Source organism: Girardinichthys multiradiatus, chromosome X (genome assembly GCF_021462225.1).
Source record: "Girardinichthys multiradiatus isolate DD_20200921_A chromosome X, DD_fGirMul_XY1, whole genome shotgun sequence".
Classification (NCBI taxonomy): domain Eukaryota; kingdom Metazoa; phylum Chordata; class Actinopteri; order Cyprinodontiformes; family Goodeidae; genus Girardinichthys; species Girardinichthys multiradiatus.
The window spans coordinates 34,318,184-34,341,793 of record NC_061817.1 but is presented as its reverse complement, the minus strand read 5'-3'; the positions used below and the strand labels follow the sequence as shown (position 1 = coordinate 34,341,793).

At 38.8% G+C, this 23,610-nt stretch overlaps 1 protein-coding gene across 5 annotated transcripts; it reads right to left on the bottom strand.

The window, feature by feature from the left end:
- Positions 1-150: 150 nt before the first annotated feature.
- Positions 151-14,692, bottom strand: LOC124862310 (glycine-rich cell wall structural protein 1.0-like). Of its 5 annotated transcripts, none has more exons than XM_047356148.1 (24): positions 14,536-14,692; positions 13,637-13,684; positions 13,465-13,491; positions 11,974-12,033; positions 11,843-11,875; positions 11,522-11,596; positions 11,359-11,436; positions 11,019-11,048; positions 10,748-10,792; positions 8,627-9,514; positions 6,728-6,790; positions 6,590-6,637; positions 6,437-6,493; positions 5,319-5,372; positions 5,047-5,082; positions 4,892-4,951; positions 4,573-4,617; positions 3,281-3,322; positions 3,091-3,114; positions 2,732-2,806; positions 2,490-2,522; positions 2,226-2,264; positions 1,838-1,894; positions 151-420 (listed from the first exon to the last, which is right to left on the bottom strand). In XM_047356148.1, the coding sequence occupies exons 1-24, from the start codon at positions 14,600-14,602 to the stop codon at positions 416-418; spliced, it is 1,989 nt and encodes a 662-aa protein (XP_047212104.1). In that variant the 5' UTR covers positions 14,603-14,692; the 3' UTR covers positions 151-415. The 5 variants fall into 5 exon arrangements, with proteins under 5 accessions (XP_047212104.1, XP_047212102.1, XP_047212106.1 ...); XM_047356146.1 differs by having other exon boundaries at positions 3,058-3,114; positions 14,536-14,691; XM_047356150.1 differs by lacking the exon at positions 4,892-4,951.
- Between the last annotated feature and the right edge of the window lie 8,918 nt (positions 14,693-23,610).

The window sequence follows — 23,610 nt, the reverse complement described above, 5'->3', positions numbered from 1 at the left end:
GATCTATTTCACTCACTTGTAAAGACGCAGAGTTCACTTTAAAATTCAGTGTTGGGCAACGTGAAAAAGGAAGTGGTAAAGTTTCCTGTGTGCAGATGAGGTTTCATTATGTCTATTTAAGAGAATGTGTTCAAACATGAAGCCAGGTCATACTGACAGAAGTTTTTTTATTTAACTTTATATGACATGATGATTTTTTTGGTCGGAAACAATAAGATCATCAGGCACATCTTCATTTTCAAAACATAAACAAACATTTCTTGCTCTTCGCACCTATTTATGTTCATCATCAACCATAAGGTTTGGTCGGGGTCAAGACAAATATGTAACACAGAGAGATGAAGAAATATATATATCAAAAGTCAAACAGAAGGAACAAAAGAAGATCCACCAGAAGAGGTCCACATCACCTTTCCTAACCTGGTTAAAGACAGAGACACAGTGTTAAAAGAGAAAATCACTGTTTACTTTTACTGTCTTGTGAAAGTATTGATAGAATTTGCCACAAACCACTAATTGTACGTAATATACCAACAAAAGTAGTGCATAGTCATGAAGTGTAGGAAAATTATGCATAGTTTTCATATTTTTTATGAAAATTTGAAAGTGTGACATGAATTTGTGTTTATTCTTCCTAAATTAATATTTTGCAGAACCAAATATTGCTGCAATTACAGTTCATTGGGGTCTCTCTCTACCAGCTTTGCACATCTAGAAACTCTAAATTTTGCCCATTTGTATTTGCAAAGTAATCAAGCTCAGTCCCATTGGACGGAGACCATTTGCAAACCTTGATTTTCACGCTTTACCACAGATCCTCCCCTTAGGCCGGGATTTTGACCATTATAAAAAATGAACATGCTTTGGCCCAAACGAGTGAAGCTCTGGCTGGATTTTACTAGAAACCTGAAGCTCCACTTGAATCTCTACCAGGTTCTCTCCCTGGACGGCCCTGTGATTAGCTCCACCCACCCTCCCATTAGTTCTGATCAGCAACCTTGTCCCTACTGAAGACAAGCATTCCCACAGCATGATGCTGCCACCACCATGTTTCACATTGGGTGTTGTATGTTCTGGCTGTTCATTCCATCATTCAACCACTGTTTTGATAAGAATGTATCAGTGAGGTTTATTAATGTAATCTTTCATAAGATGGGAGCAAAAGCATCCGGCAGTGTCAGAATGTTGCTCTGTTCTTTTATTCTAAAGGACAGAGAAGTGTGAAAATATTTACCGGCCAGGCTGTGAGAAGTAACTTCTCAGTAAGTCAGTGTGAGAACAGACTTAGTTTATCTTTCTCCTTCGTAGCTGCAGAGCTCAGCTCTGGCAGAGGAGGTGGCCAAAAGGTTCAGTCCAGCGTTACTGAAGAGAGCACCTTCCTGCAACAACTTATAGCTGTCCTCCTGACAGATTGTACCACCAGAGCTGTGGATCTCTACAGCTCCTCCTGAGTTATCATGTTATAACCTAATCGTGCTTTAAGCTTCTCCACAACCACATCCATGACTGCTGTTCCTTGGTCTTCATGATGTTGTTGCTCTCTCATGTTCTCTAACAAACCTCTGAGGCCTTCATGAGACTTTATTCACATGTATCAGGGTAAAGGGTGCTAAATACCAATGCAGGTGAAATTTTTTTAGAATTTCCTTTGAGTAAAAAAGTTTGAAAACCATAAATACATATTTATTGTGATATTTTGTGTTGGTTTGTCACTTAAAATCCTAATATAACGAATTGAAGTTTGTGTTTTTAGTGGTAGAATAAAGGGTTAATTCCCTAATTAATTAATTTCCTTATTATGTTTCTTGTTTTAGTTGCAAGGTTTCATTATCCTCACCTTTGTACCCGTTACCAAGGGCAGCATTCACTCCATCATATTTGCCAGCCTGTTCCACTGTGAAAATTAAACATCCCAGTTTAGTCTTTTAAAGGGAAAAAGTCTAAAACAAAGGGAATTTGACAACAAGACATTACAGACGCCTTATGTCTTAGGTAGAAACCTAAATATAATGTATAATGCATGATTTTATTATGAAGATGTAAACAACAGAAGCTAACTATGCATAAAGAGTATCATTTTCAAACAAAACTTTTTAAAGACACTTTGTTTTGCTTTGTTTGAGTTTTAATGTTTGAAAATTGAGCAGTTGAGCCAGACAGAAACACTAAAACCAGTGAGTGGAAGTTGAACACTGAAGAGGAAGTCTCTGGTTTTTCTGACTTACCCAAAGCATCCTGAGTGGCTCCGAGCTGTGCTCCGTAACCTTAGCAAGGAAATGCAACAAAAAGTCATATTTTTGAGAACAAACAGGAACAAAGCAATTAATGTCGCAATTAAGAGTAGATAATCTATGCAAAAAAGAGATTGTGCAAAGCTTAGCAGTATGCATATGTTGCCATGTCTGCATGTCAGAAGGAGTATAATGTGGACCTGGAATTTACTCGAATCTGTGGGATTTTTTGCTAAATAGCAGTTAATGCAAATTCACCTGCTTGCTGGGTCCCATATCCTGCAGCAGCACCTAAGACAACAAGAACATTGTTAAAATTAGGTGGTAAAAAAGACAATGTGAAATGCCATCGTATTATTGTTTTTCATCTTGTTTTTGTTCTAACCTCAGTGGTAGTACATCTGGTTAAAGAAAACCTAACTAACATCCCACAGCAACTGCCTTTTTCCGTCACGCACAGCTTCTCACACTTTTGCTCACATCTAGTCGCTCTCTCTTACCGTATTTGTTAGCGGTTTTGGCGCTTTGAGCAGCAAGGCTGAGCTGCTGAGAAGCATACGGGTAGCCTCCATCACCTAAAGAAAGAAATGACGTTTAACAGTTGTGAAAGCTGTAAAAGTGTGATAGATGTGATAGGGAGGAAGTCACAAAAACGTTTTCTCTATTGCACAAACAATAATAAAAGCATTATATTTAAAATGGTGAGACTAGGATGAAAAAAATGATGGTTGAAGACAAATGAAAGCTGGGTTCTCCATGCTCTGTAGAGCTATATACAACTGTGATAATGGTTGCAACTAAAGCCTCAACAATATCCAGCTCCTACCTTCCAGTCCAGCAGGGATCAAAGGAGCATTACCATAAGGAACATGAGCAGCTCCTCCTGAAAGAAAAGCAACACCTGATCATAGTGACTCATTGTCTTCTTATCCTTTAGCCTACATGCTGTATCAACTCCTTGCTATCCAGCATGCTTGATTTCTGAGTCACTTGCAGAGCAACGTTTATTTATTGAGACAGGAGGACGAGGTGGTTTATGCAGCACTTACCATATTTGCCACCAGTTGATTCCAGTCCTGCACCAAGTGCTCCTGCACCAAGATGAAAAACGGTTCAGTGGAAATGTCCATTTTAAACAATGTGTTTTAGCTATGTTTTAATACCTAGATATGGAAATTGGGAGGGTAAGGGAGTGGTGGGCGGGGGGGTTGTAAATAAATATTATATATAAATATTGTATATATACAATGTTTTTACAGGAGGAAGACAAGTTTGAATTTGTATAAATATGCATGGTATGGGCGCTCTGACTGTTAAGTGTTCATCAGAGAAACAGCCTAGGGGAAGAAACTCTCTGTGGCAGCTGGTTTTGGCAAATAGCGCTCAGTAGCACTGAAGTGACGGTAAAAGTCTAAACAGTTTGTGTCTGCAGACCCCAAACAAACTGTGAGGGTGCTGCAGAGATGTTAGTTGCCCTTTTCCTGACCCTAGACCTGTATAGGTCCAGGATGAAGGGAAGATCAGCCCTGATGATCCTTGCTGCAGTAGTAGTTGGGACCTGTTCTATTTTGTAGTTGAGCCAAACCGCACAGTGTGGCAGTGTAGAAAATGACCAGCAACTTCTGTGGAAGGTTGTACTTCTTCAGCACTTCTTGAGCTGATGGTTTATAATGACAAATAAACCATCAGCAAGAACTACATTTCATATGCATGGCAGCCATATTGGATGTTTACGTCAGGGTTGGAAAGAATCCTCCAACCTTTCAGGTGTGAATCCTGATTTCATTGTTCAAGTTGATTGATTTTTCTGACATGGAAGTAAGGCTGCTCAATATATCACAAACGTACTGTATCTTCATTGCAATATCAGTGTGTGCAATATTCATATTGCTGGCTAATATATTGCAAGCCTTATTAACTTGCATTTCACAAACTAATGTAGCATTTTGCCATTTAATGGCAGCAGATGCTCACAATGGACACAAATGACATTGCGTAAAATGCAAAAAAGGTCACAGACTGAAGTCCAAATGAGAAGGAGAGGAATAAATAAAACAGGCGTAGATTACAACTGATGTTGTCATTGCAATATTAGCCAATATTATCGTCATCACAAGATTTTCTAATATCGTGCAGCCCTATTTTGAAGTGACACATTCTGCATTTCAAGTACAAATATTACTCTAACTCCTGTCTACTGCAGGAAAGATAGTGACTGCTAATATCTACTTTGCACAACCCCACTTGGGACTATAAAAGAAAATTGTGTTGGTTTTAATGCTCAAAAAATATGACCTGACGATTATGTACCAGTAATTTCCATTGATGGATCAGTTCTTACCATATCCTCCCTGGACCTGTCCTGCATAGCCTCCTGTACTCAGTGCTGAAACATCAGAAAACAAAAACATGTAAGTCAATAACTGCTCAATCATAAAATTATTAATAGCAAAACCTTAAAAAATGTAATTCAAAACCACCAGAATAATCTGGTCAGTTTCTGTGATAAAGATACTAAAGCTAGACCGAGTGGATTTGTTACCACAGCAGCCATAGACAGACAGCCTATTATTTTTTAAGCTGTCATTCATACATTGCAGGTTAGGCATCTGCTGGTTAGTGTCATCATCTGTTGGAGGTTTTCAACAGGTTATTGTTACCTTCAATCTTTCCTGATTTGCTCTCAGCACCATCAGCTAAGTCTGCAGGGTAACCAAGCCCTGAAACATAGTTCTAATTAGTGCTAATTATGTCTGTGAGCTAAATACTCTGACTAAACCAACTTTTTTCCCCAGTCAAATATGAACTTACTCACCTGCTCCGTAACCATCGCCATATCCATTTCCATAACCTGTTGAAAGATGATGAAGAAATGTTGAAATATTTAAAGATGAAGGCCGTGCATGCATGTGAAAACCTTCACCAGCATCTCTGCCTACAGTCAGAACAAAAACCCTTGAGACAAAATATCAACCTGTTTTAATTGAACATCAGCTGAAGAAGCGAGTACTTTAATGCAAGCTGTCTTTAAAACTGTCTTCAGGAACTGCAGTTTCTCAGCTTCTGCGGTGATGTGTTTAGACTTACCGAAGCCGTTACCCGCCATTGCACCAAGATATCCTGTCAGTCCATCACCGTATCCTGTCATAACAGATTAAACAGTTTGTTTTGAATGCAATATGGGTTTGCTCAAGAAAGACTTTATTTTGGTTTGGAAAGCGGATTGGTTTCAAATCCACGTGAAAGGGTCACAGGTTTTTAAAACAGAAAGAAGATATTTTCACTTTCGGAAGCAGTAAAGCTACCCACAAAGACAAACACACGATGGAGTACAGCAAAAAAGACGAAGCTTTTTGGTTTACAGGCAAATAATGAGTTTACAAGGCAAATGAGCTGTAGCATCAGATTTTCTGCTGACGTACTGTGAGTCCTAACCTGGCCTCAGGTTCAAGCTGCTAAATAAAGAGAAATTCTTAGAAGACAGTTATTTTTCCAGGAGTCAAATGAAACAACTAAAATCAAAACCACTTGACATAGAACCATTAATATTTCATACTGACTGACCTAAAACATAAGGAATTCCATTGCATTTTTAACCTTTGTAGCAATTTCACGAAATTTGACATGTTACATTTTTGACAGCGTGCATTGCTTTGTGTGCAGCAGATGGACCATATCTGAACATCTAAAAAATCTTGCAGTGATCTGATCATCTGAAGTGTCAGCCTAATCGTCATGTCTATCAATAGCTTTTTGTTTTTTTACATATTTGTCTGTTACAGACAAAATAATGGTTAAACCCATAGGTTAACAAGGCTTTTTATGCCTGAATGATGCTAAAGGCTAAATTAAATAGCTAAAAAAAAACACTTGATCAATTACAGGGAAGAAAATAAAAGAAAAAGCAGCCAAAGTTCAAAGAAAGGCTTTGCAAGACCTTAAAAAGCCTGTAGAACTGTAGATACCAACTGTGTTTAAATCTGATCTTATAATGAGAACTTTGCATGCTACGTTTTGCTAATTTACATCATGTTCCACAGTTTGTTGGATCTGGTCACCCTGTATAATGCAGCATAAATGTTCCTATCCAGCTTACAAAAAAATTGCACAAAGCTTCCTCTCTGAATGTCATACCGCTCCTTTAAGTTTCCAATGAAACCCAAAAAAGTGTAAAGAAAGATGCAAGAATAATTGCACATCCTCACCATTTGATTTCCCTGCAACACCTTGGGGATAAGCGCCCTGTCCAAGCGCAGCAGCAGCTAGGATTTGAGATTCAGTAGACAGAAAAAGGTAGAAGTTAAACATCCAAAAGAAAAACAAATTTTTTTATCATAAATAAATATTTATAGACTAACCACCAAGTTTTCCAGCAGCACCTCCCAGATAAGCTCCCTGTCCTAAACCTGTGAGCAAAACACAAAAAATATTTATCAAATTTACATAATCAGTGCTGAAAAGGATGGTAACTACCTGTGTGGAAGGCCAGACTTTACCTGTGCCATAGCCTGCAGCACCCAGGCTTGCTCCAAGATAGTTTCCTGCTCCTCCGATATAACCTGCAGAGAAATCCAACAGAAACTGAGAAACTTATTTTGTGCTTATCCATAGTTCATCTAGGAGACTGTAATCAGTCTGGAGTTTCTTCAAACAGAGTGAATAATGCATGGTGTGAATGTTTTTAAGAAAAACACTAGAAACCATCAATTTTCTGTAAGCTTGTGTGAAAGAAATTTGTTTTATTTGCACTTTTTCCACTGGGTGAAAACTCTCCTGAAATAAATTCAGAGAATTCAGAAAAACAGATGCTGAACCACCTGAAATGCAGTATATACGTATGACAGCACAAAGATAAAATGTCATGGTAGAAACTGGATGTGGTCTTGATTTTCTGCGTTAAAAGTGCCACTCCTTAATTTTTAATACATTGTTAAAGTAAAACTATATAGGTAAAAAAAAATGTTGGTCAAAAAGACCAATCAGTTAAGGTTTCAGTGCCAGCTCATATCATCATAAGAAATTGATTTGGTATTATGTCTTCAGTACTGGGGTCATAACAGGGGCCAGGACCAGTTCTGCAGGGCCACTGGGCCCAATTGGCCCCTGTCTAGAACCACCCATGTCCAGGACCTTTGGAAGAGAAACAGACCCACAACATCACAGATCGTCCGCCGTACTTAACAATGGGTAAAACTTGCTTTTTTAAGTATTCATTCTTTTGTACACCAAAGACTCAGGTCAAGGTCAAATGTCTTTGACCTTGACCTTTGTAAACAGCTTGTTGCTGTTGCATACAGTAAAAAGAATCAACACCAAGGTTGGGTGAAAGCAACAGACATATATGAGTAAACGGAAAATGAATCAAAAAAGGGCAAATTAAATTCATATAAATACATGTAAAGGATTAATTATAATTAATGCCACAAACAACGGAGGTTAAAAGCCAACAGAGAAAGTGTGTCCTAAGAATTTCAATTTCTCAGGGTCTGAGCATGTCTGACATGGAGATGAAGAGCATTCAAGGATGCAGGAGCAGGACCTCTCATTTTTAGTTACGACCCAAGGACCTGTTGCAGTTGTAGTGGTGCAACATATCAGTTTTATGTACACATTTTGTGTACACTGTTTCCGTTTCAAAAACAAGTGTAAAATTCTTAATGGATCCTAAAAAAATCCCCAGAAGCAAGTCTGGAGAGACCAATACTGGAATGATCAACACTGCTGTGAGTTGCTGTATTTTGCACCACTTCCAGGCAATGAGGGAATAACTGATTTAACCTACAGTACAAAGAACTGAAATAGCTTCAAAAAGATGTCATGAATGCAGATTTGAGACTTTAGTTGGCTAAAATCCCCTATCAAGAAAACCACAAGATTTCCAACAGAAGGACAATATAAAACAATATGAGGTAAGTGAACCAAGGACACGATTAACTCCGTCTAGAAGACACAGAGGCTTTACCAAAGATTAACAATGTCAGTTTTATTTTCTATGAGGCTTGGAGAGTTTATCTCCATCCATGATTTACAGTCTTGAAGACAGTTTTGCAAGTTAGTAATGTCCTTACTTTTGATCATCAGAAGGAGGTAATTTAAAGGTTATTCAAAAAGCAATAAAAAGAAAAGAGGCAGCATTCACAAAATAAAAACAGAAGAGGGCCAAAACTAGAACTCTGAGGGGTGCTATATCGTAATTGGGCTGCTGCTGAAGAGAAAGCAAGATTAAGTATGCAAGAAAATTGCTATATTAAAAAACTGAAAATTTTAGAAGTATATTAAAATTATGTGCGATTACAAAAAATAAGATTGTTATAGATTTTACCGGAACAACTAAAAAGGTAAATATGATCTACAGAAACATGAAAATGGTGAAAAAGACAAAGCTTTTCTCTTACTTGCTGCCTGCGCATTCCTCTCAGTCTGCCCTGGCATACGAAGAGGTTTTGACTTTCTGTTTACATGTTCAGCTTCAGAAAGGTGTCTGGCATCTTCTGGAGTAAAACGTCCAGCTTCCTGTTCCTCTCCAATTAAGGCGATACCCAGACTCTGGGTCCGACTTGCACCTGGGGTGACAGGATGGTAAAGCTGGAATCCATCTTTGAGCCTGATTTTGTCTTGAGCTTGAGGTCCTTTGATATCTTGACTGTTTGCAGGTGCAGATAAAGGATTTATGCCTGCCTGATGCTGCACAGTGGGGAATAAATAGCTTTTGACATCTTGGCTCTGTGCAGGACGGTTTTTACACCCAAAGTGTTTGCCCATTTTTTCATCTAAGGGATTAATGTCCAACAGCTCTGACAAATCAGCAGTAGGTCTACAGTTCCTAGCATCTTGATTTCCTCGCATTGATGGATCTCTGGGACTGTGAATTTGAGAACTGTAGGAATCCAGACTTCTGATGTCTTGATCAACAGGAAGCTGCCTACTTGTATCGACACCTGCTAACATGGCCTCATGACCTACAGTTTCAGAACCTCCAGGTTTATATTTTTCTTGTCTTTGCAAAGCTGAAACGCCAAACATTTTATTCGGTTTATCAAGAGACAATGTAGGTCTAAGATTTGATGACTGCATGCCCGGAATGAGTCTTTTGACTTCGATTCTTGCATGTATTCTGGGAACAGTTGAACCAAACACGCTGCTTCTCCTCAATCCAGCTCCATGTAATCTTTCTTGTTCTCCAAGCAACTGATCTACAGCTCTGCTCGTTTCTCTTTTAAGATCTTGAGCTGCTTGTGCCAGATTGGCCCCTTCAGGTCCACCCAAATCTGCTGCAGACACACCTGGCGGAGAAATATCATCATGCATTCACAACTTCCTTTTGGGCTCGGAGACAGTCAGTGTGTTTCCGTAAGGGCAGACACAATGACCGTCCTGTATATTTAAACAAAAACTGATTTTTAAACTAACGAGTAGAGCTAAACTCCTCCTCCAGACAATAATCAGTGCTTCAAAGGCTTTAACTAACGGGTGAAAGTCCAAATCCTTTATGGTCTGAAATTAGTCTAACTTGGAGATCCGGTTTTCTTGGTATATTTAGAAAATTGTGAATAAATAGACAAAGAAAACTTCACAAGTACAGTGAAAGTTATTTTCATGGGTCAGTGCATGGTAATGTCAAAACAACCTGTGTCAGTGCCAAGAAAGTTCGAGCACAGGAAAAAAACAACTGGCTGTGTTTGACAGACGGCTCATTCACAAAGTCCTACAAATCACCTACTGTGTAATGATACTGCTTCTTATTTATTTGTCTATTTTGCCATTATGAATGAAATACTTTAAAAGTTTAAAAAAGGCATCTTTAAACACATAATACAGAGTCAATCCTGATTATCACTCCTCAGGTGAAGTTTTCATGTATGCTCAGTCCCCACAAATGAAGGCTAAATTACTGAAAAACATGAATCTTGCTTTCTTACCCCCAAGGTTCTTTTAAGCGACATCAACAGAAATCCACCATTACCAATGCAAAGATGCAGCAGACAAACAAACATGGTTAAACACCAGCAATCGGTGGTCAGGTTAAGGTGGACAGATGGGATTTTGTGTAAGAAAACAAAGAAGAAGCAGGAATTTAGTTTGAGTGAATCAGAGAACGACACATTTGTAAATGTGTAAGTGGTGCACAAAGACAAAACAAAGAAATATTGAGACACACACAACTGTCTTGATGAGATTTCATTTTCTTTTAGATCCTTGCAACCCCCAATCAATGAGACCCTTCACTAAAACTTTAAATCAAAGCAGATATGACAGATGTCTGTGTTTAACCTACAGTACTGACTATGTGCATTGATAATAGAAAGGTATTGTTGCAGAGAACCATTGCAACAGCAAGCATGAGGACAGAATGCTCCAATATCAGAAGAAAATAAAAGAAGAAGACATTGGAAGTTTTATTTATATACAAAATGCTGAAATTACAGAATATGCAGGAAATAACACAATATCCTGCAACCCATAGCTGCAGAGGATGAGGGTTTGGTTCTGAGTTGGACCCATGATTCAACACTAACCTGGTCGTATGCCTGGGTATCCAATCCCTGGAAAAGCTCCATATCCTGGCAGAAAAGATAACAGGATATTTTACATTTAAATCAGACGAGCCCTTTCTGTCTGACTAGGACACAGACTGCATCTGTGTTTTCAGACATACTGCCTGCTGCATCAAATCATCTTCAAGAATCATGTTAACAGTACACTACATGCAAACAGAGGGTGGTTCATTAGGATTTATTTAAGTAATTAACATGAAGACATTATGGAAGAAGCAACATATTTATTTACCTGGAAGAGGGCCGAGGCCTGCACCGTAAACTGCAAAGTTACAAGAAACAAAGAGTTAAAAAAAGATGCCTTGTGTTAAAATATTTCCTGCATGAAATCTGTGACTTTAAGCACACAGATCAAATGTTTTATTACAAATCTAAAAGAAATACTGTAGAAAATAAAACTAGTGATGCAAGTCTCAGTGGTTTGACACCTTTTGCAAATCAAACTACAATCAGATGTAAAGAGTTTCCTGCCAAGCAGACATGATCCACTCAGTGAGTCTGAGATGATTCACTATCATTGCTCATATCAAATATCATCTAGTAGGACACATCTTTGTCACTGCCACTCCTACCACGTTTCCCTCCCTGGCCTAGTCCCAGTCCGTTTGTAAGTCCGGTATCCAATCCCATTCCTGTTCCCAGACTGGCACCTGCAAGCGCATGAGTGAGGCATAAATAAGAGACACAAGACAAAGCTGTGAAAAGGAACGAGGCTTTTAGGGCCTGATCACCTACCATAGCCCCCCTGGGTTCCATATCCACCTTGCTTCAGGCCTCCCCTTCCTCCTAATCCAAGAGATCTGTAGCCTCCTGGAGAACAGTAGAAACTACAGTGTGTGACTCTTTCACAGCCAGTTTTACTAACGTGTTTAGACAGCTCGGTTCAAAAACTTGGCCCAAATGGTGAAATATAACATGCCACTATTATTTGGCTTTCTGTAAAACAACAATTGTATAAATAGGGCAATAGTAATAATAGTAATAATAAATTAAACCTTTAAAATGCATTATTTTGGATTTGCTATGCCTATTGTAAAAATCTTGATCTTAACTTACCAACACCAAGATGAGCCCCAGGATAACGTCCAACTGAGGTAAAAAATAATAATAATAAACACATGAAAATTGTTCTTTTTAAAGTTATTCATTAATATAAAATGGCTATTGTCTGAAAAAGGATGACATACTCCCAGTCTTCATTGCTTTTGTGCCATATCGGCTTCCAACTGCTCCAAGGGCTCCGGTATCTGAAAGGAAAAGAAGATTGACTTGTTTGTTTTTATGCCCTATTGTTGCTTTCTTTTTTGTAAACAAGTAGTTTGGCATCCATTTGCAAAAAAAAAAAAAGAAGAAAGAAATCTGTCGGAATGGGTACTGAGACAGAAAATAAAATGCTGCAATACTCATGCTTTGCCAGTAGGTGGCGATATTGTCAATATTAACAACAAAACTTCAAAGGGGGAAAAATGTTTTACCATGATAAAAGCAAATTCTCCCAAAACAACTGTGACTCATGTATTCATTAAGACCCAGTTGTTGAATGTTTTCCAGCACATAAATCAATGCTGGGAATTCACAAAGTAGGGTTAGGTTGGTAGGGGTTCCCATAAACTTATTGTTGAATGCATTTATTTGGCGATGAGCAGAAAATTATCTCATTGCAAAATATCTGTCCTAATGTGTACAGGGTTTTGTTTTGCTTTAGTCATTTGTAAAAAATTACATATACATGGAAAAAAGAAGTAAACATAACCACATCTGCCTTAGGAAAAACCTACCCACAAGCTAAGATGGAGAGGCCAGGCTAGCTAACAGGGTTACTCTAATCCAGGGGTGTCCAAACTTTTTGACAACTGGGCCAATGTCGTCAAGTCAAGTATTCTCGGGTGGAAAAAATATTATTTCTACAATAACTAATATCAAAAATTTAATTGTCAGCTCAACAATAAACCAAGCATGAAATATTTTATTTAAAAAATACAGTAGTCTGATTTTTGCAGAAAAGGGATGTCATTGTAGATCCAAAACTTAAAAAGTCATCAATTTTGGAAATTTGGGCTAAATAAAAACATTTTTCAAAAGTTTTGTCAATTCTCAGCGATAAGAACCGGGTCTGGGTCACTCTTTTGAGTCACTGTTGCTGTATTTAGCCAAGTTTAGTCAGTGGATAGATGTGGTCTTATTTACTATGAAATTAAAGTCCAACATGCAGGGTTATTAAAAGACAAATACTGTGTCATACCTAACCTGCTCCCTAGTAAGAAGATTTTAATTGGTCGGTAATAATATTTTCCTAATTTAAAAAGAAATGTCTCTGTCTGCATCAACCACCTGTGCAAACAGGCTAAACTTTTTAAACTTGTTAGATTATAAAGAGCAAAGCAGCACAAGGGTATATATTCTGCACACTTTAAAACTACTACTAACTGTTGCCACTGTTTATCCCATAGTTTTGCTTCAGTCCATTTATCAAAATTAATATTTTGATAAATAAATGTCATGGACAACATTATTCTTACACTGTGTTATATTATTATCGCAGCAGTAGGAATAATTGTTCCTTATTCCTGCTTCAAATAAAATAAATTAAATCATGTTTATAATACTTATATTACTCGAATTAATTGAGACAATAATTATCTGTGAATACATGACAGGAGAGAGACTGAAAGACTGACCTCCAGGTTTTACTCCAATACCAACACCTAAAAAATAATAAAAACAGAAATGAGAAACAAGGTTGTTCAAATAACAGTTGACAACAAATTCAGATTTCCTATATTTGAGCTTTTTTTTAAGGATTTAACATTTTAATTAAAAAATATATATATATTTTAGGAAGTATGTTACCTCGAGCTGGCAGTGCTCTCCCATAGGCAACATTTTGAGGCCTAACTCCTGCAATATTGAGAATGCATCAATACATTGTGACAGTAAAAGCGTTGCTAATTTCCTATTAAATTACAACAGAAAAATCAAAAGCCTTGAGGAGAGCATGAAAGAAATAAACATGCACATTATTGCGGTACAATTATTATCGCATAGTGGACAAAAACATGCATGTAAACCCTGTTTCTATTAGAAAAGTGAAATTAAATGTGTGAAAATAAAGAGAGGGATTCAATGGCAGCGGTCCACTGGATGGAGACGAAGGATAAAATGCAGCCACTCTGTGGAGATCTAAGTTCTTCTCACGATCCGATGTCAGATTTTTCCTGCCTCTGCCGCCTCCTCGTAGCATCCTTTGATTTGGTGAAAACAGACAATATAAACCAAGCCAAGGTGGCGGCAGTCATGAAGCCGCATATTCAGTGCTTTGTTTTTTCTTCCTCAGTCTCACAGACATGATATTTAACAGGTAAGTGAGAGCAAGTCACTGAAGATGCCGAATCATTAATCAAGCTCTAACTGAAATTATGGACTGCATGTGTTTTTATCTTAGTATCTGGGTTTTTTCTATATCCTTTTGCAAATTTAGCAAATTTTTTAAGCATTTTATTTTGTATTAACCTAATTGATATTGCTTTAAGCAAATACTGCGTAGGAAAAAACCTTATTTGAATCACCAAACACAGAAAAACAAGCTAACTGTGAAAATTATTTTTGTCTTAATCAACTTTAATGCTAAAGAGAAAATTGAACATGGGGGAAATGTTACAAAATGCCAAAACAGTAGAAATGTGGGCTTGAAACATGCTCTGTAATTTAACAGAAGTTTTAAACGTTTGCTGTAAAGCTGCATTTCTCACCTCCTTGCAGAGTTTGCTGAGCCAGCCAGAGAACCAGTGAAGTCTGCAGCAGAGCGTGGAGCAGCATGATGGAGCCGACTGGGTCAGAGAGACAGCAGCACTGGAACGGACAGAAGGACACACAGAAAGCTGGTTCTTAAAGCATCACTGCCTGTCAGCTCTTATATATGCTGTATTTTTTCCTATGATACACTCCCACTGCTGAGCAGTCCAAGACTGAACACACAAACGCCTTTAACAGGGACGTGTTTCCATAAGCTCAGGATGCACAGATGCAAACACATGGAGTAACATTCAAACATTTTAAACCACGCTAATTTCTTTATATATTGCTTCCAAAGAGTTAGATGTTCTTGTTTTCAGGTGAAGTGGGTTTATCAACAGTTCTCCAGGCTTTATTAAGCTCTTAGAAATGCTTTAATTGCCTTTACACATATTTTCTGTCCACCCCTTGTAACTGACTATGACAGCCTGTAGTGCAGTGTGTGCTTTAAAAAACAAGCACTTGGAGGACAAAAGAAGAAGAATGTTTTAAATGTATATAAGAAACAGAAAAAACAAGACCCGCCACAGGACCTACAAAATGCATCATGGTTCAGATGACCGTCTCTGTATGTCAAGTTGTCAGCTAACAGCCCTTTAGGAATGAACTAGTTGGAAATCCAAAAAAAATGTTTATATGTATTACCAAAAATGTGAACATACTGTTTTTTGTGGCAGACTGTTGTAAAAACAACTAAAAAGAGCCTAAAGATCCCATCTATTATTATTTGTTTTTAGTTATTGAATTGAACTGTTGTGTTAACACAACAGTTACACCCCAGACGTCTCTTTGCCCACCGACATCCTCCAGCTCATTCTGGATCATCCCAAGGTAGTCCCAGGCCAGACGGCGAGTACTGGGTCTTCCCCAGGGGCTCCTTCCAGTAGGACGTGTCCGGAAAACCTTCCAAGGGAAGTGCCCAGGAGGCATCCGGATCAGATGCCAGAACCAGCTCAACTGACTCCTTTCAATGTGGAGAAGCATTGGCTCTACTTCACCCTCTCCCTGGATGACTGAGCTTGTCACCCAATCTCTAAGGCTGAGACCAGCCACCCTACAGAGGAAGCTCATTTTGGCCACTTGGATCTGGTTCTTTTGGTCATGATCCATATCTTATGATCATAGATGAGGGTCGGAACGTAGACGGACTGGTGAAGTGAGAGCATTGCTTTTTAGTTCAGCTCTTTCTTCACCACAGCAGACTGGAGCAGTGCCCCTGTTTCTGCATACGAAGCCCCAGTCCATCTGTCTATCTCCTGTTCCAGCCTACCATGATTCGTGAACAAGACACCAAGATACTTAAACTCCTCCAACTGAGGCAGAAACTGATCAACCCAGAGGGAACGGTCCAAACAACAAACAAACAAAACAAACTTTATCTGAAAATAGGCAGGTGATGGACCGGAAAATAAATGAACAAGTCCCCAAAGTTCAACCCAAAACTTTCGCTCGTTGGAAGATACATAAGTCTGTTAGGACTGGTTTAAAACTTCTACTCCACGCTCATACCATGCTTGAATGAATTCCCTGTACATGCATGCATTTCTCTAACTGTGTAGATCCCAACAGAAATCAGAACTTTAAAGAAGCGTAAAGATGAGTTTGCTGTTAAGAATACGAAGGAGTATTAGCATCACTTAGAGGACCAAAAGGATTTGATGATGATTGATGATTGAAGATGATTTTTGGTGGATTTATCTTCTCTTCAGAACAAAGTCAAAATCTTGAGAATAAAGTGTAACTAATATCTTGAAGATAAGGCAGATGACTGCAACTGCTGTGTTCAAGGCCACAGGATGGTAAAATGGTTAAAGAAAAATAATTTTTTTATTATTTAATCTTATTCTGTAAAGTTCTTTGCTCATTTACACAAGGCATGGCTTTCACAAGTCTTTGCACCATTGTCATTTTGACTTTATTGTTGATATTTTTAACACTTTTTTTTTCATCGTTTTTACTTTCTTTTTAGTCATTTCATCTGCAATCCTAAAATGGATAAGCAACAACAGAAAAAACATCCTTCTTTTTTATTTCCGGTCCTGTTTTAAATTCTGTTACCGGTGTTAATGGTTCTAGTTGATCATCACGCATGTTAGAATGAAAAACTAAATAAATGGGACTCTCTTTAGGTTGTTTTTATTGTTAAATGAAAAAAATGGTACAATCAGAGAAAAAACAAGATGCAAAGAAAAAACATGGATACTATAGTTGTAGGAAAAAGCCAGTAGCCCACACATCATTAAAATGTAAATACAAGGCAATTTAATGCAGTTTCCTTAAAAAAAAACTCCAATCTGTGCAGTAAATGGGCTCTCTGAAGTACCAATCGACGTTTTTATAGATTGTAGGGAGGCATTAGACAAAGGTAGTATAGAGAGCCTTTATGGTCCTCTTTATGTTATACTGTGGTAGGTCCTAACAGCCTTTCCTTAATGTGAAGTTTGTGTCTTAAACGTGTGCACAGCAGCACTGAATGGAAAGTATAGAACCACATATTATGATTTACCTCTGAGAGAAGGCAGTTGTTGTCATGCAGCCCCAGGAAAACTTTAGTCACATGTGGACCACCACATCATCTTCCCTGGTGGTACCGAGCACAAGACAATAACACAACCCCTGTTTGAGTCATGACTCCTTCAACCATGATTCACCTCTAAACATTTGTCTGTCTGCGTCTGTCTAAGCTATAAGAGGTGGGTCAGCTTTTTAAACGATGGTGGTGCTGATTCTGCTGGCTCAGTTAAAGTGATATCAGAACTGGAGGCTTTTCCTGGCACAGACCTAGCTTTGAAGCATACCTCACCCATTTTCAATAGGGTTGAGGAAATGCTAAACCAGGACCCTAATGTTGAACTCATTTATCCATAAAAAAACAACCATTCGACCCAAGCTGTGAAACTCAGATGACCAAATGAGTTCAGGAGAAAAACCTTCATGGTCGGATAAGACAGAAATTGTGTATGATAAAAAATAAGTTTGTTGAGGAAAACTGAACCAGATGTGAAGCATGGTAGTGGCAGAATCATGCTGTTAGAGGTACACTGCACATGGATAGAATGATGCAGAAGAAAAACTACCTCCAAGTTCGGCAACTTCACTTTAAATCAGCTGGATGGTTGAAACACATGGACACATTAGAGTTTTCCAGCAGGAGCATTACCCCAAACCCACTTTAGAACTGGTTTGGATTGGATAAAGCCCGCTCTTATTGGACTTTCAGAATGGGCGTCCCAAAGTTATAACCTTAGCCCTACTGAAACATTCAAACAGAAATATACCAGGACCTTGCTAAAGGCAACAAAGGCCTCTTTTTAAGCAATGATGTCATAGTAATTGGCTGTGTTGATTGGAGAAAATACAGAATAAAATTTTCCCTGGATTTTTACATTCATTTAAGTTGTATGTAGCAAATATATTTCCCTTTTAATACGGAACATCAATAAACGTCTGCTTATTGGGAGTGGATGTAATCCTCTGACTGGAATTGAGGAGGAACGCCACGCATGTAGACTAAAGTTGAAAAGATAGATTCCGCATTGTGTGTAGTGTATTATCTTATTTCTCTATTTCATCTACAGTTCTTGAGCCCTCTACTTCTGCTTCCATAGTCTAATCAACCCCCAACAGCCCAATTACAACTAATTACCCACTCAGAAATCTACGGCCATATTTGCTTTTGGTGTTTATACTGCACAACAAAAGAGTCGCCCAGTCCAAATTCACTTCACCTCCAAAAACACAACAGAATGTTGGTTCAGTCACAAATGACTGCTTTGCGCCGCCCCTAAGCCCGTGCCGTCCCGAGTAGAGAGCCATATTGCCTTTATCAAGGACTGTTTTGGACCTACCAGACTAAATAACCTACTGTTAAACCCATCTTCAATTGTGATTTTAAAATTCAGACAACATGTTTAGAAGTAATTTACAACTTTCAAACGGAAACCAGAACTGTTCTGTAGATTCGTTTCAGCTGAATTTTAAATCTTGAGCAGTTTTTCTCCATATAAACACCTTCACACAGGTTAAATCTTTAGTTTTAATCTCTGTAGATTAGGATAACACCTGTGAGTATTTTATTTCTATTTTTCCTTTCTGAGGCTGGAGCTTTATTACAGCTTTCTCAGTTGAAGATTATATATATAGATGTAACCTGTAGTGGATTTGGCCATCAGAGAATATGCATAAAATGAATTTAGAAGGTTTTCCAGGAACATAATAATAACAATTTTATTTTATTGTTGCTCTTGTTAACAAGAGTGTTAATGGTGCACTCAATTTGTACTTAGAATCTTGCCAAGTGGGAAAAATCAACTGGAACACACCGAGATGTCGGAAAGTTGGTGGTTTCCCATCAGCTCCAGCTTTAAAATCCAAGATGGCCACCTTCAGTATAAAACTAGTGATAACTGCAGTTAGAGTCTTTTGCAATGCACATAATTCAGTTGAACACATTGCTAACGTGTATTGCTAACAATATCCAGCCCAGTCATTAAACACATTGACCATATCCTGCTGGTTGTCCAACTTGCAGTCCAAACACAGTTGGTTAGATGTGAAGAAGCCAGATTTCCTGACTTCTAAGATGAATGGACAACAGCATAAGTCCTGGGGCTTAAATTCTGCTGGCAGCAGATTGATAGCCAGTGTGCAAAAGCATTGTAGAAAAACATTCTTTCACCACAAGTATCTATTTGCTGAATTTATGAATTTACGTTATCTAAACACAACAGGTCCCAGTTAAAATGAGGCTGTGGTAATTTTATTTATTTTAGCTTGAGCACTGAACTGCACTGTTTATCTAAGGTGTTATGCTTTTCTGTATGCAGCTTGGAAAGCTCTTTGGGCCACCTGCAGGGGGCTCCGTGTTTGTGTTCATCTCCATGTAGCATGCAAACTATAAGAAAGACCTAAAGACCTCCAGGGGGAACTGAGCTGGCCCTATAAATCTTAAGCATGGGTTTTGAGTGGAGGGTTACCTAACATTAGTACTACTCAGTCAGCAGCAGCTAGTTATACTGAAGATTTCCACTTGCACGGGTTGGAAACTAAAACTTACCTCGAACAAGTCACATACTGTAAAACTTTGGAGGTGTGCTTAAGTGAAACTTACCATGTCAGACAGTAAATAAACACAGAAGATGATCGGCACTCCATTTGCTCCGTCTGCACGGGACCTGCTCCTGTGATCGACAGTATGTGGAAGTTTCCACTGCAGGGGAACACTGTGCACCATACTCAGCATCACCTGCAGTCTTCATCAAGTCAAGAAATTATTGACCGTGAAATCCTTGTGGTTTGTTCAAGAGTCTGCATGCTAGAGTTACCTCATAAGCCTGTACAAGTCTCAATGACTCCTCTACACAGGTTCAGGCCAAACTGCTTTTACTCCCCTTAGCAGATATGGTACAGTATGTTGCATTGTTTTGTGCGTCTGGAAACAATTTTAGGAGGCAGTAGTCACAGTACCCTCCGATATATTAGCCCCAACAATCAATTTAGATTTTATACTAATACAGAAAGATTTTACATCTTGTCAACAGGACAGTAACTTATCTTGTGCTGTTTTATTTTACAAGGTTGGAGCATATGGATAGATTATTCCTCTCTGCACGATCTGTCTAGATCTCTTTTCAGCTCATCCAACAGGTTTTATACAGGACTTACTGTAGCTCTGAAGACTGGGATGGGGGTGGAAGAATATTGTGTCTGATCAACCCTTTCTGTGTTGATTTGGTAATTTGTTTTGGATAATTATCTTTATTACTTTATTTAAAAAGTTCTGATATTTCAAAGAGTTCATGTTGCCATGCACTCTGACAAAGTTCTGTGAAACAGGCCCACAGCATCACCAATCATTCAGTTTCTAAATTAAGAAAAAAAGAACAGCAAACATTTTTTTAAAGGGAATATTCTTTTTATTATTATTATTATTATAGACTCATTTTCAGCGGGGTTTTACCCGAGTCTGCCTGAAACATCTTGAGACTGTCTGCATAACAAACATCAAAGAAACTGTTGCCCTGGAGATTATAAACTCAATAAACAGCCCAGATCTAAGACACTCAAATATCAAAAGAGTCTCAGCTTTACGAGGGAGAGTCGGGCCAAAACTTCGGGAACTGACAGAGGAGCCCTTCACCTGAGTCCAACATCACACACACTTACTGCCTCGCATACTATCAACAGTTTTCTTTCTCCTGGCATGAAATGCACACAGCCTTAGGTAGGGGTTAAGAGCGAAACTAGTTTGAGTCAGGTTTTATTTGAAAAGCAGTTTGCCCCTATAGAAAGATGGTAACTGTTCACACTGCAGAAGTAAATCTATCTTCCCTTAAACTTGTAGATTCCTCTGTAAGTTTGTCCTATGCACATTGTTGTGTTGAGTCTGTAAGGCTTTCCTCAGCTGTTGCGTGGAAAAGCTGCTCTTTTAGTTTAAACAGAAAACCTGCTAAAGTGTTTTTTTTGTACATGGCTCTTGATCATAGCGCAGCAAAAATGCACAGAAACTTAAATCAGGGCTGATGACACTGCTGATATACCAAGAGGCAATGCTGTAATTTGATTTTGAATGCGATTCATCTTTTAAAAACAAAATAGTCCTCAGTTATCAAACCATCTAAGCCCACAAAGACAGGAGAAAAGGTATCAGTGGTGGCATCATATTGTTATCAGACAGTTGCTGAAATATCAGCCAGTCTAAGGAATGAGGGAAGGTCTGCAGACACAAAGGATGCCTCCTAAACCCATGATACGGCATCATCATCATCACATAGTGGTGTTTGTATTTTGGTTGAACATGTGGTCACATTGTTCTACTGGCTGGCATGTGGGCCAAACAGAAGTCAGAGAAGCATCACCTTGGAACCAGTGGGCACAAGAGGGCAGTTCTTGCACAGTCTTGCAAGGTAATTGCACGATACGACCATCTGGACTCATGCAAACCCCAAACGCAATCCCTAACACACCCCGTCACTTGTTAATGCTTGTGGTTCTTCACCTCCCTAAAGGTACTGTGCCCTAAAAACAATGATGCAGCCGACCTAGGATTAGGTACAGGTTAGAGTCTGCAAGCACATTAGAGCATCCGTCTAGCTGCCTGGAACCACAGAAGAGACATTTATTGCAGAAAGTAATCGTCAGAAACCACCTAAAAGTAATTATTATTGAAAAGAAATACATTTATTTGAACATAACTGAAGTTTAGGTCTTTTTTTTACCAAAAGCAGCACATTCAAACCCGTGTGAGTCTAGTAGCCAGTCGTAAAACTGAGACGGAAATTCACTTCTGTTTGGGGAAAAAAAAGCCTTTCAGACAACCGGCTGCATGACTGTCTGACTTCACCGCTGGCTCCTGCTTCAGTTTATCCTTGTGCCAGGAGCTGTCCAGACAGAAATGACAAAACGTGGGGAGAACACTGCAAATATATACCCATGAGAAGGGTGGAGAGAACAGAAAAAAACTAAAAGATACCTGAAAAACATATTAGAACACTCAAACCACGAAAGCAAAAGGTTGTTTTGTTTTACTCTAGAAAGATGGGAAAGAAACTTCAATCCTGGATTTGTGCACACAGAGCTGCCATAATCTAAGCATATACAGTCACTTCAGCGTTAAAAATAAACTCAGAGTTGCTCTGGATTGTTTAAAAACCGAGGCCAGCAGCACATCGGCACTATGAAATGTTTTTTCAGCCAGCAAATAGATCCAGCAGCAGACACCTAATTCAATCCTGTGGTTAAAATAAATAACAGGCTTATTTTGATGCTGAGGTCAAAATAAATGTACATTAATGAATACAGCAAATAATTCTGCAGATTATGAGGGAAAGGCTTTGCATTAATTAGCAAACGATCTTCAGTAGTTTATATTTCAATAATTGTGCTTTTATTAGTCCATTACATGCATTGCTTACATGCACTCAGGTTGCTCTAATGGACCGTTTCTGGCTCAATGTGACACCGCCTCCCACCAACAAACATTTTGCCCTTTATTTAAGGGCAAAACTCTTCCCTTGTTGCTCATGAGTTTGAACCAAGTCGTACACCGGCTGACTGTGAAGGAGTGGACCCATTGAGAGGACAGAGCCGCTCTAAAGAAACAATAAACTCTAAGGACAAGAAAAAAAAGAGCGGTGAACCTGAATAAAGACCTAAGAGGCTGACCTAAGAGACCGGGAGGGATTATTAAAATGGAGGTCAGAAAGATATGAAGGAGCGAGGTGATCGCCTTAAATGTATAGAGCAAAACTTTGAGTTCCAGGCGGTCTCTGATTGGGAGCCAGTGGAGCTGTTGAAGTACAGGTGAAATGTGACTGGTGGGTGATGTTCTGGAGATGACCCGGGCAGCAGCGTTCTGGACCAGCTGGAGTTTATGAGTGGATTTATGGGGGGAGACCAAAGTGGAGACAGTTACAGTAGTCCAGGCGAGATGTGACCAGAGTGTGGACCAGGATTGCAGCGGTGGCAGGAGTGAGAGAAGGGCGGAGGTGACTAATACTACGTAGGTGAAAGTAGGTGGAGCAGGTGATGTTGTTGATGTGGCTTTGAAAAGATAGAGTGCCGTCAAATATTCAAGAGGCATCCCCGGTCGAACGCCACATTTTCACAAACGTAAAAATGTGAAGTTCTGCAAAACCTCTTCAAAAACACTTGAATTGTAACAAGTCGTTATGAATGAACCTTCAGAGACACAAAGACACTAAACCCCAATGCAACATTTTACAATACAGCTTTGGTCAGATGAGAACAAGAGTGAACAAACACTCCAGATGGAAAAGCACCTCATGCCCATTGTTGAGTACAGTGGAGGATCTGTGATGCTGTGGGTCTGTTTATCTTCTAAAGCCCATAGGAACCTTGTTAGATTGCGTGGCAACATATACTCTTTGAAACATCTGGGTGTTTTAAGTAAATATCTGGCGTCCTCTGTCTCTATCCTACAGAAAGCCTGTGGGGTGAACTGAAGAGAGCACAAAAGAGGACAAAGGAGACTGGACATTTTAGAGATGTTGTGGAAAGCTGAATAAAATGTC

Coding starts and splice junctions, on each gene's coding strand:
- LOC124862310 (XM_047356146.1), bottom strand. CDS start 14,602: ATGCTGCTCCACGCTCTGCTGCAGACTTCACTGGTTCTCTGGCTGGCT. Junction 9,515..10,747: donor ATACCCAGGCATACGACCAG/GTTAGTGTTGAA, acceptor TTTCTCCGCCAG/GTGTGTCTGCAGCAGATTTG. Junction 4,618..4,891: donor CAAATCAGGAAAGATTGAAG/GTAACAATAACC, acceptor CTGATGTTTCAG/CACTGAGTACAGGAGGCTAT.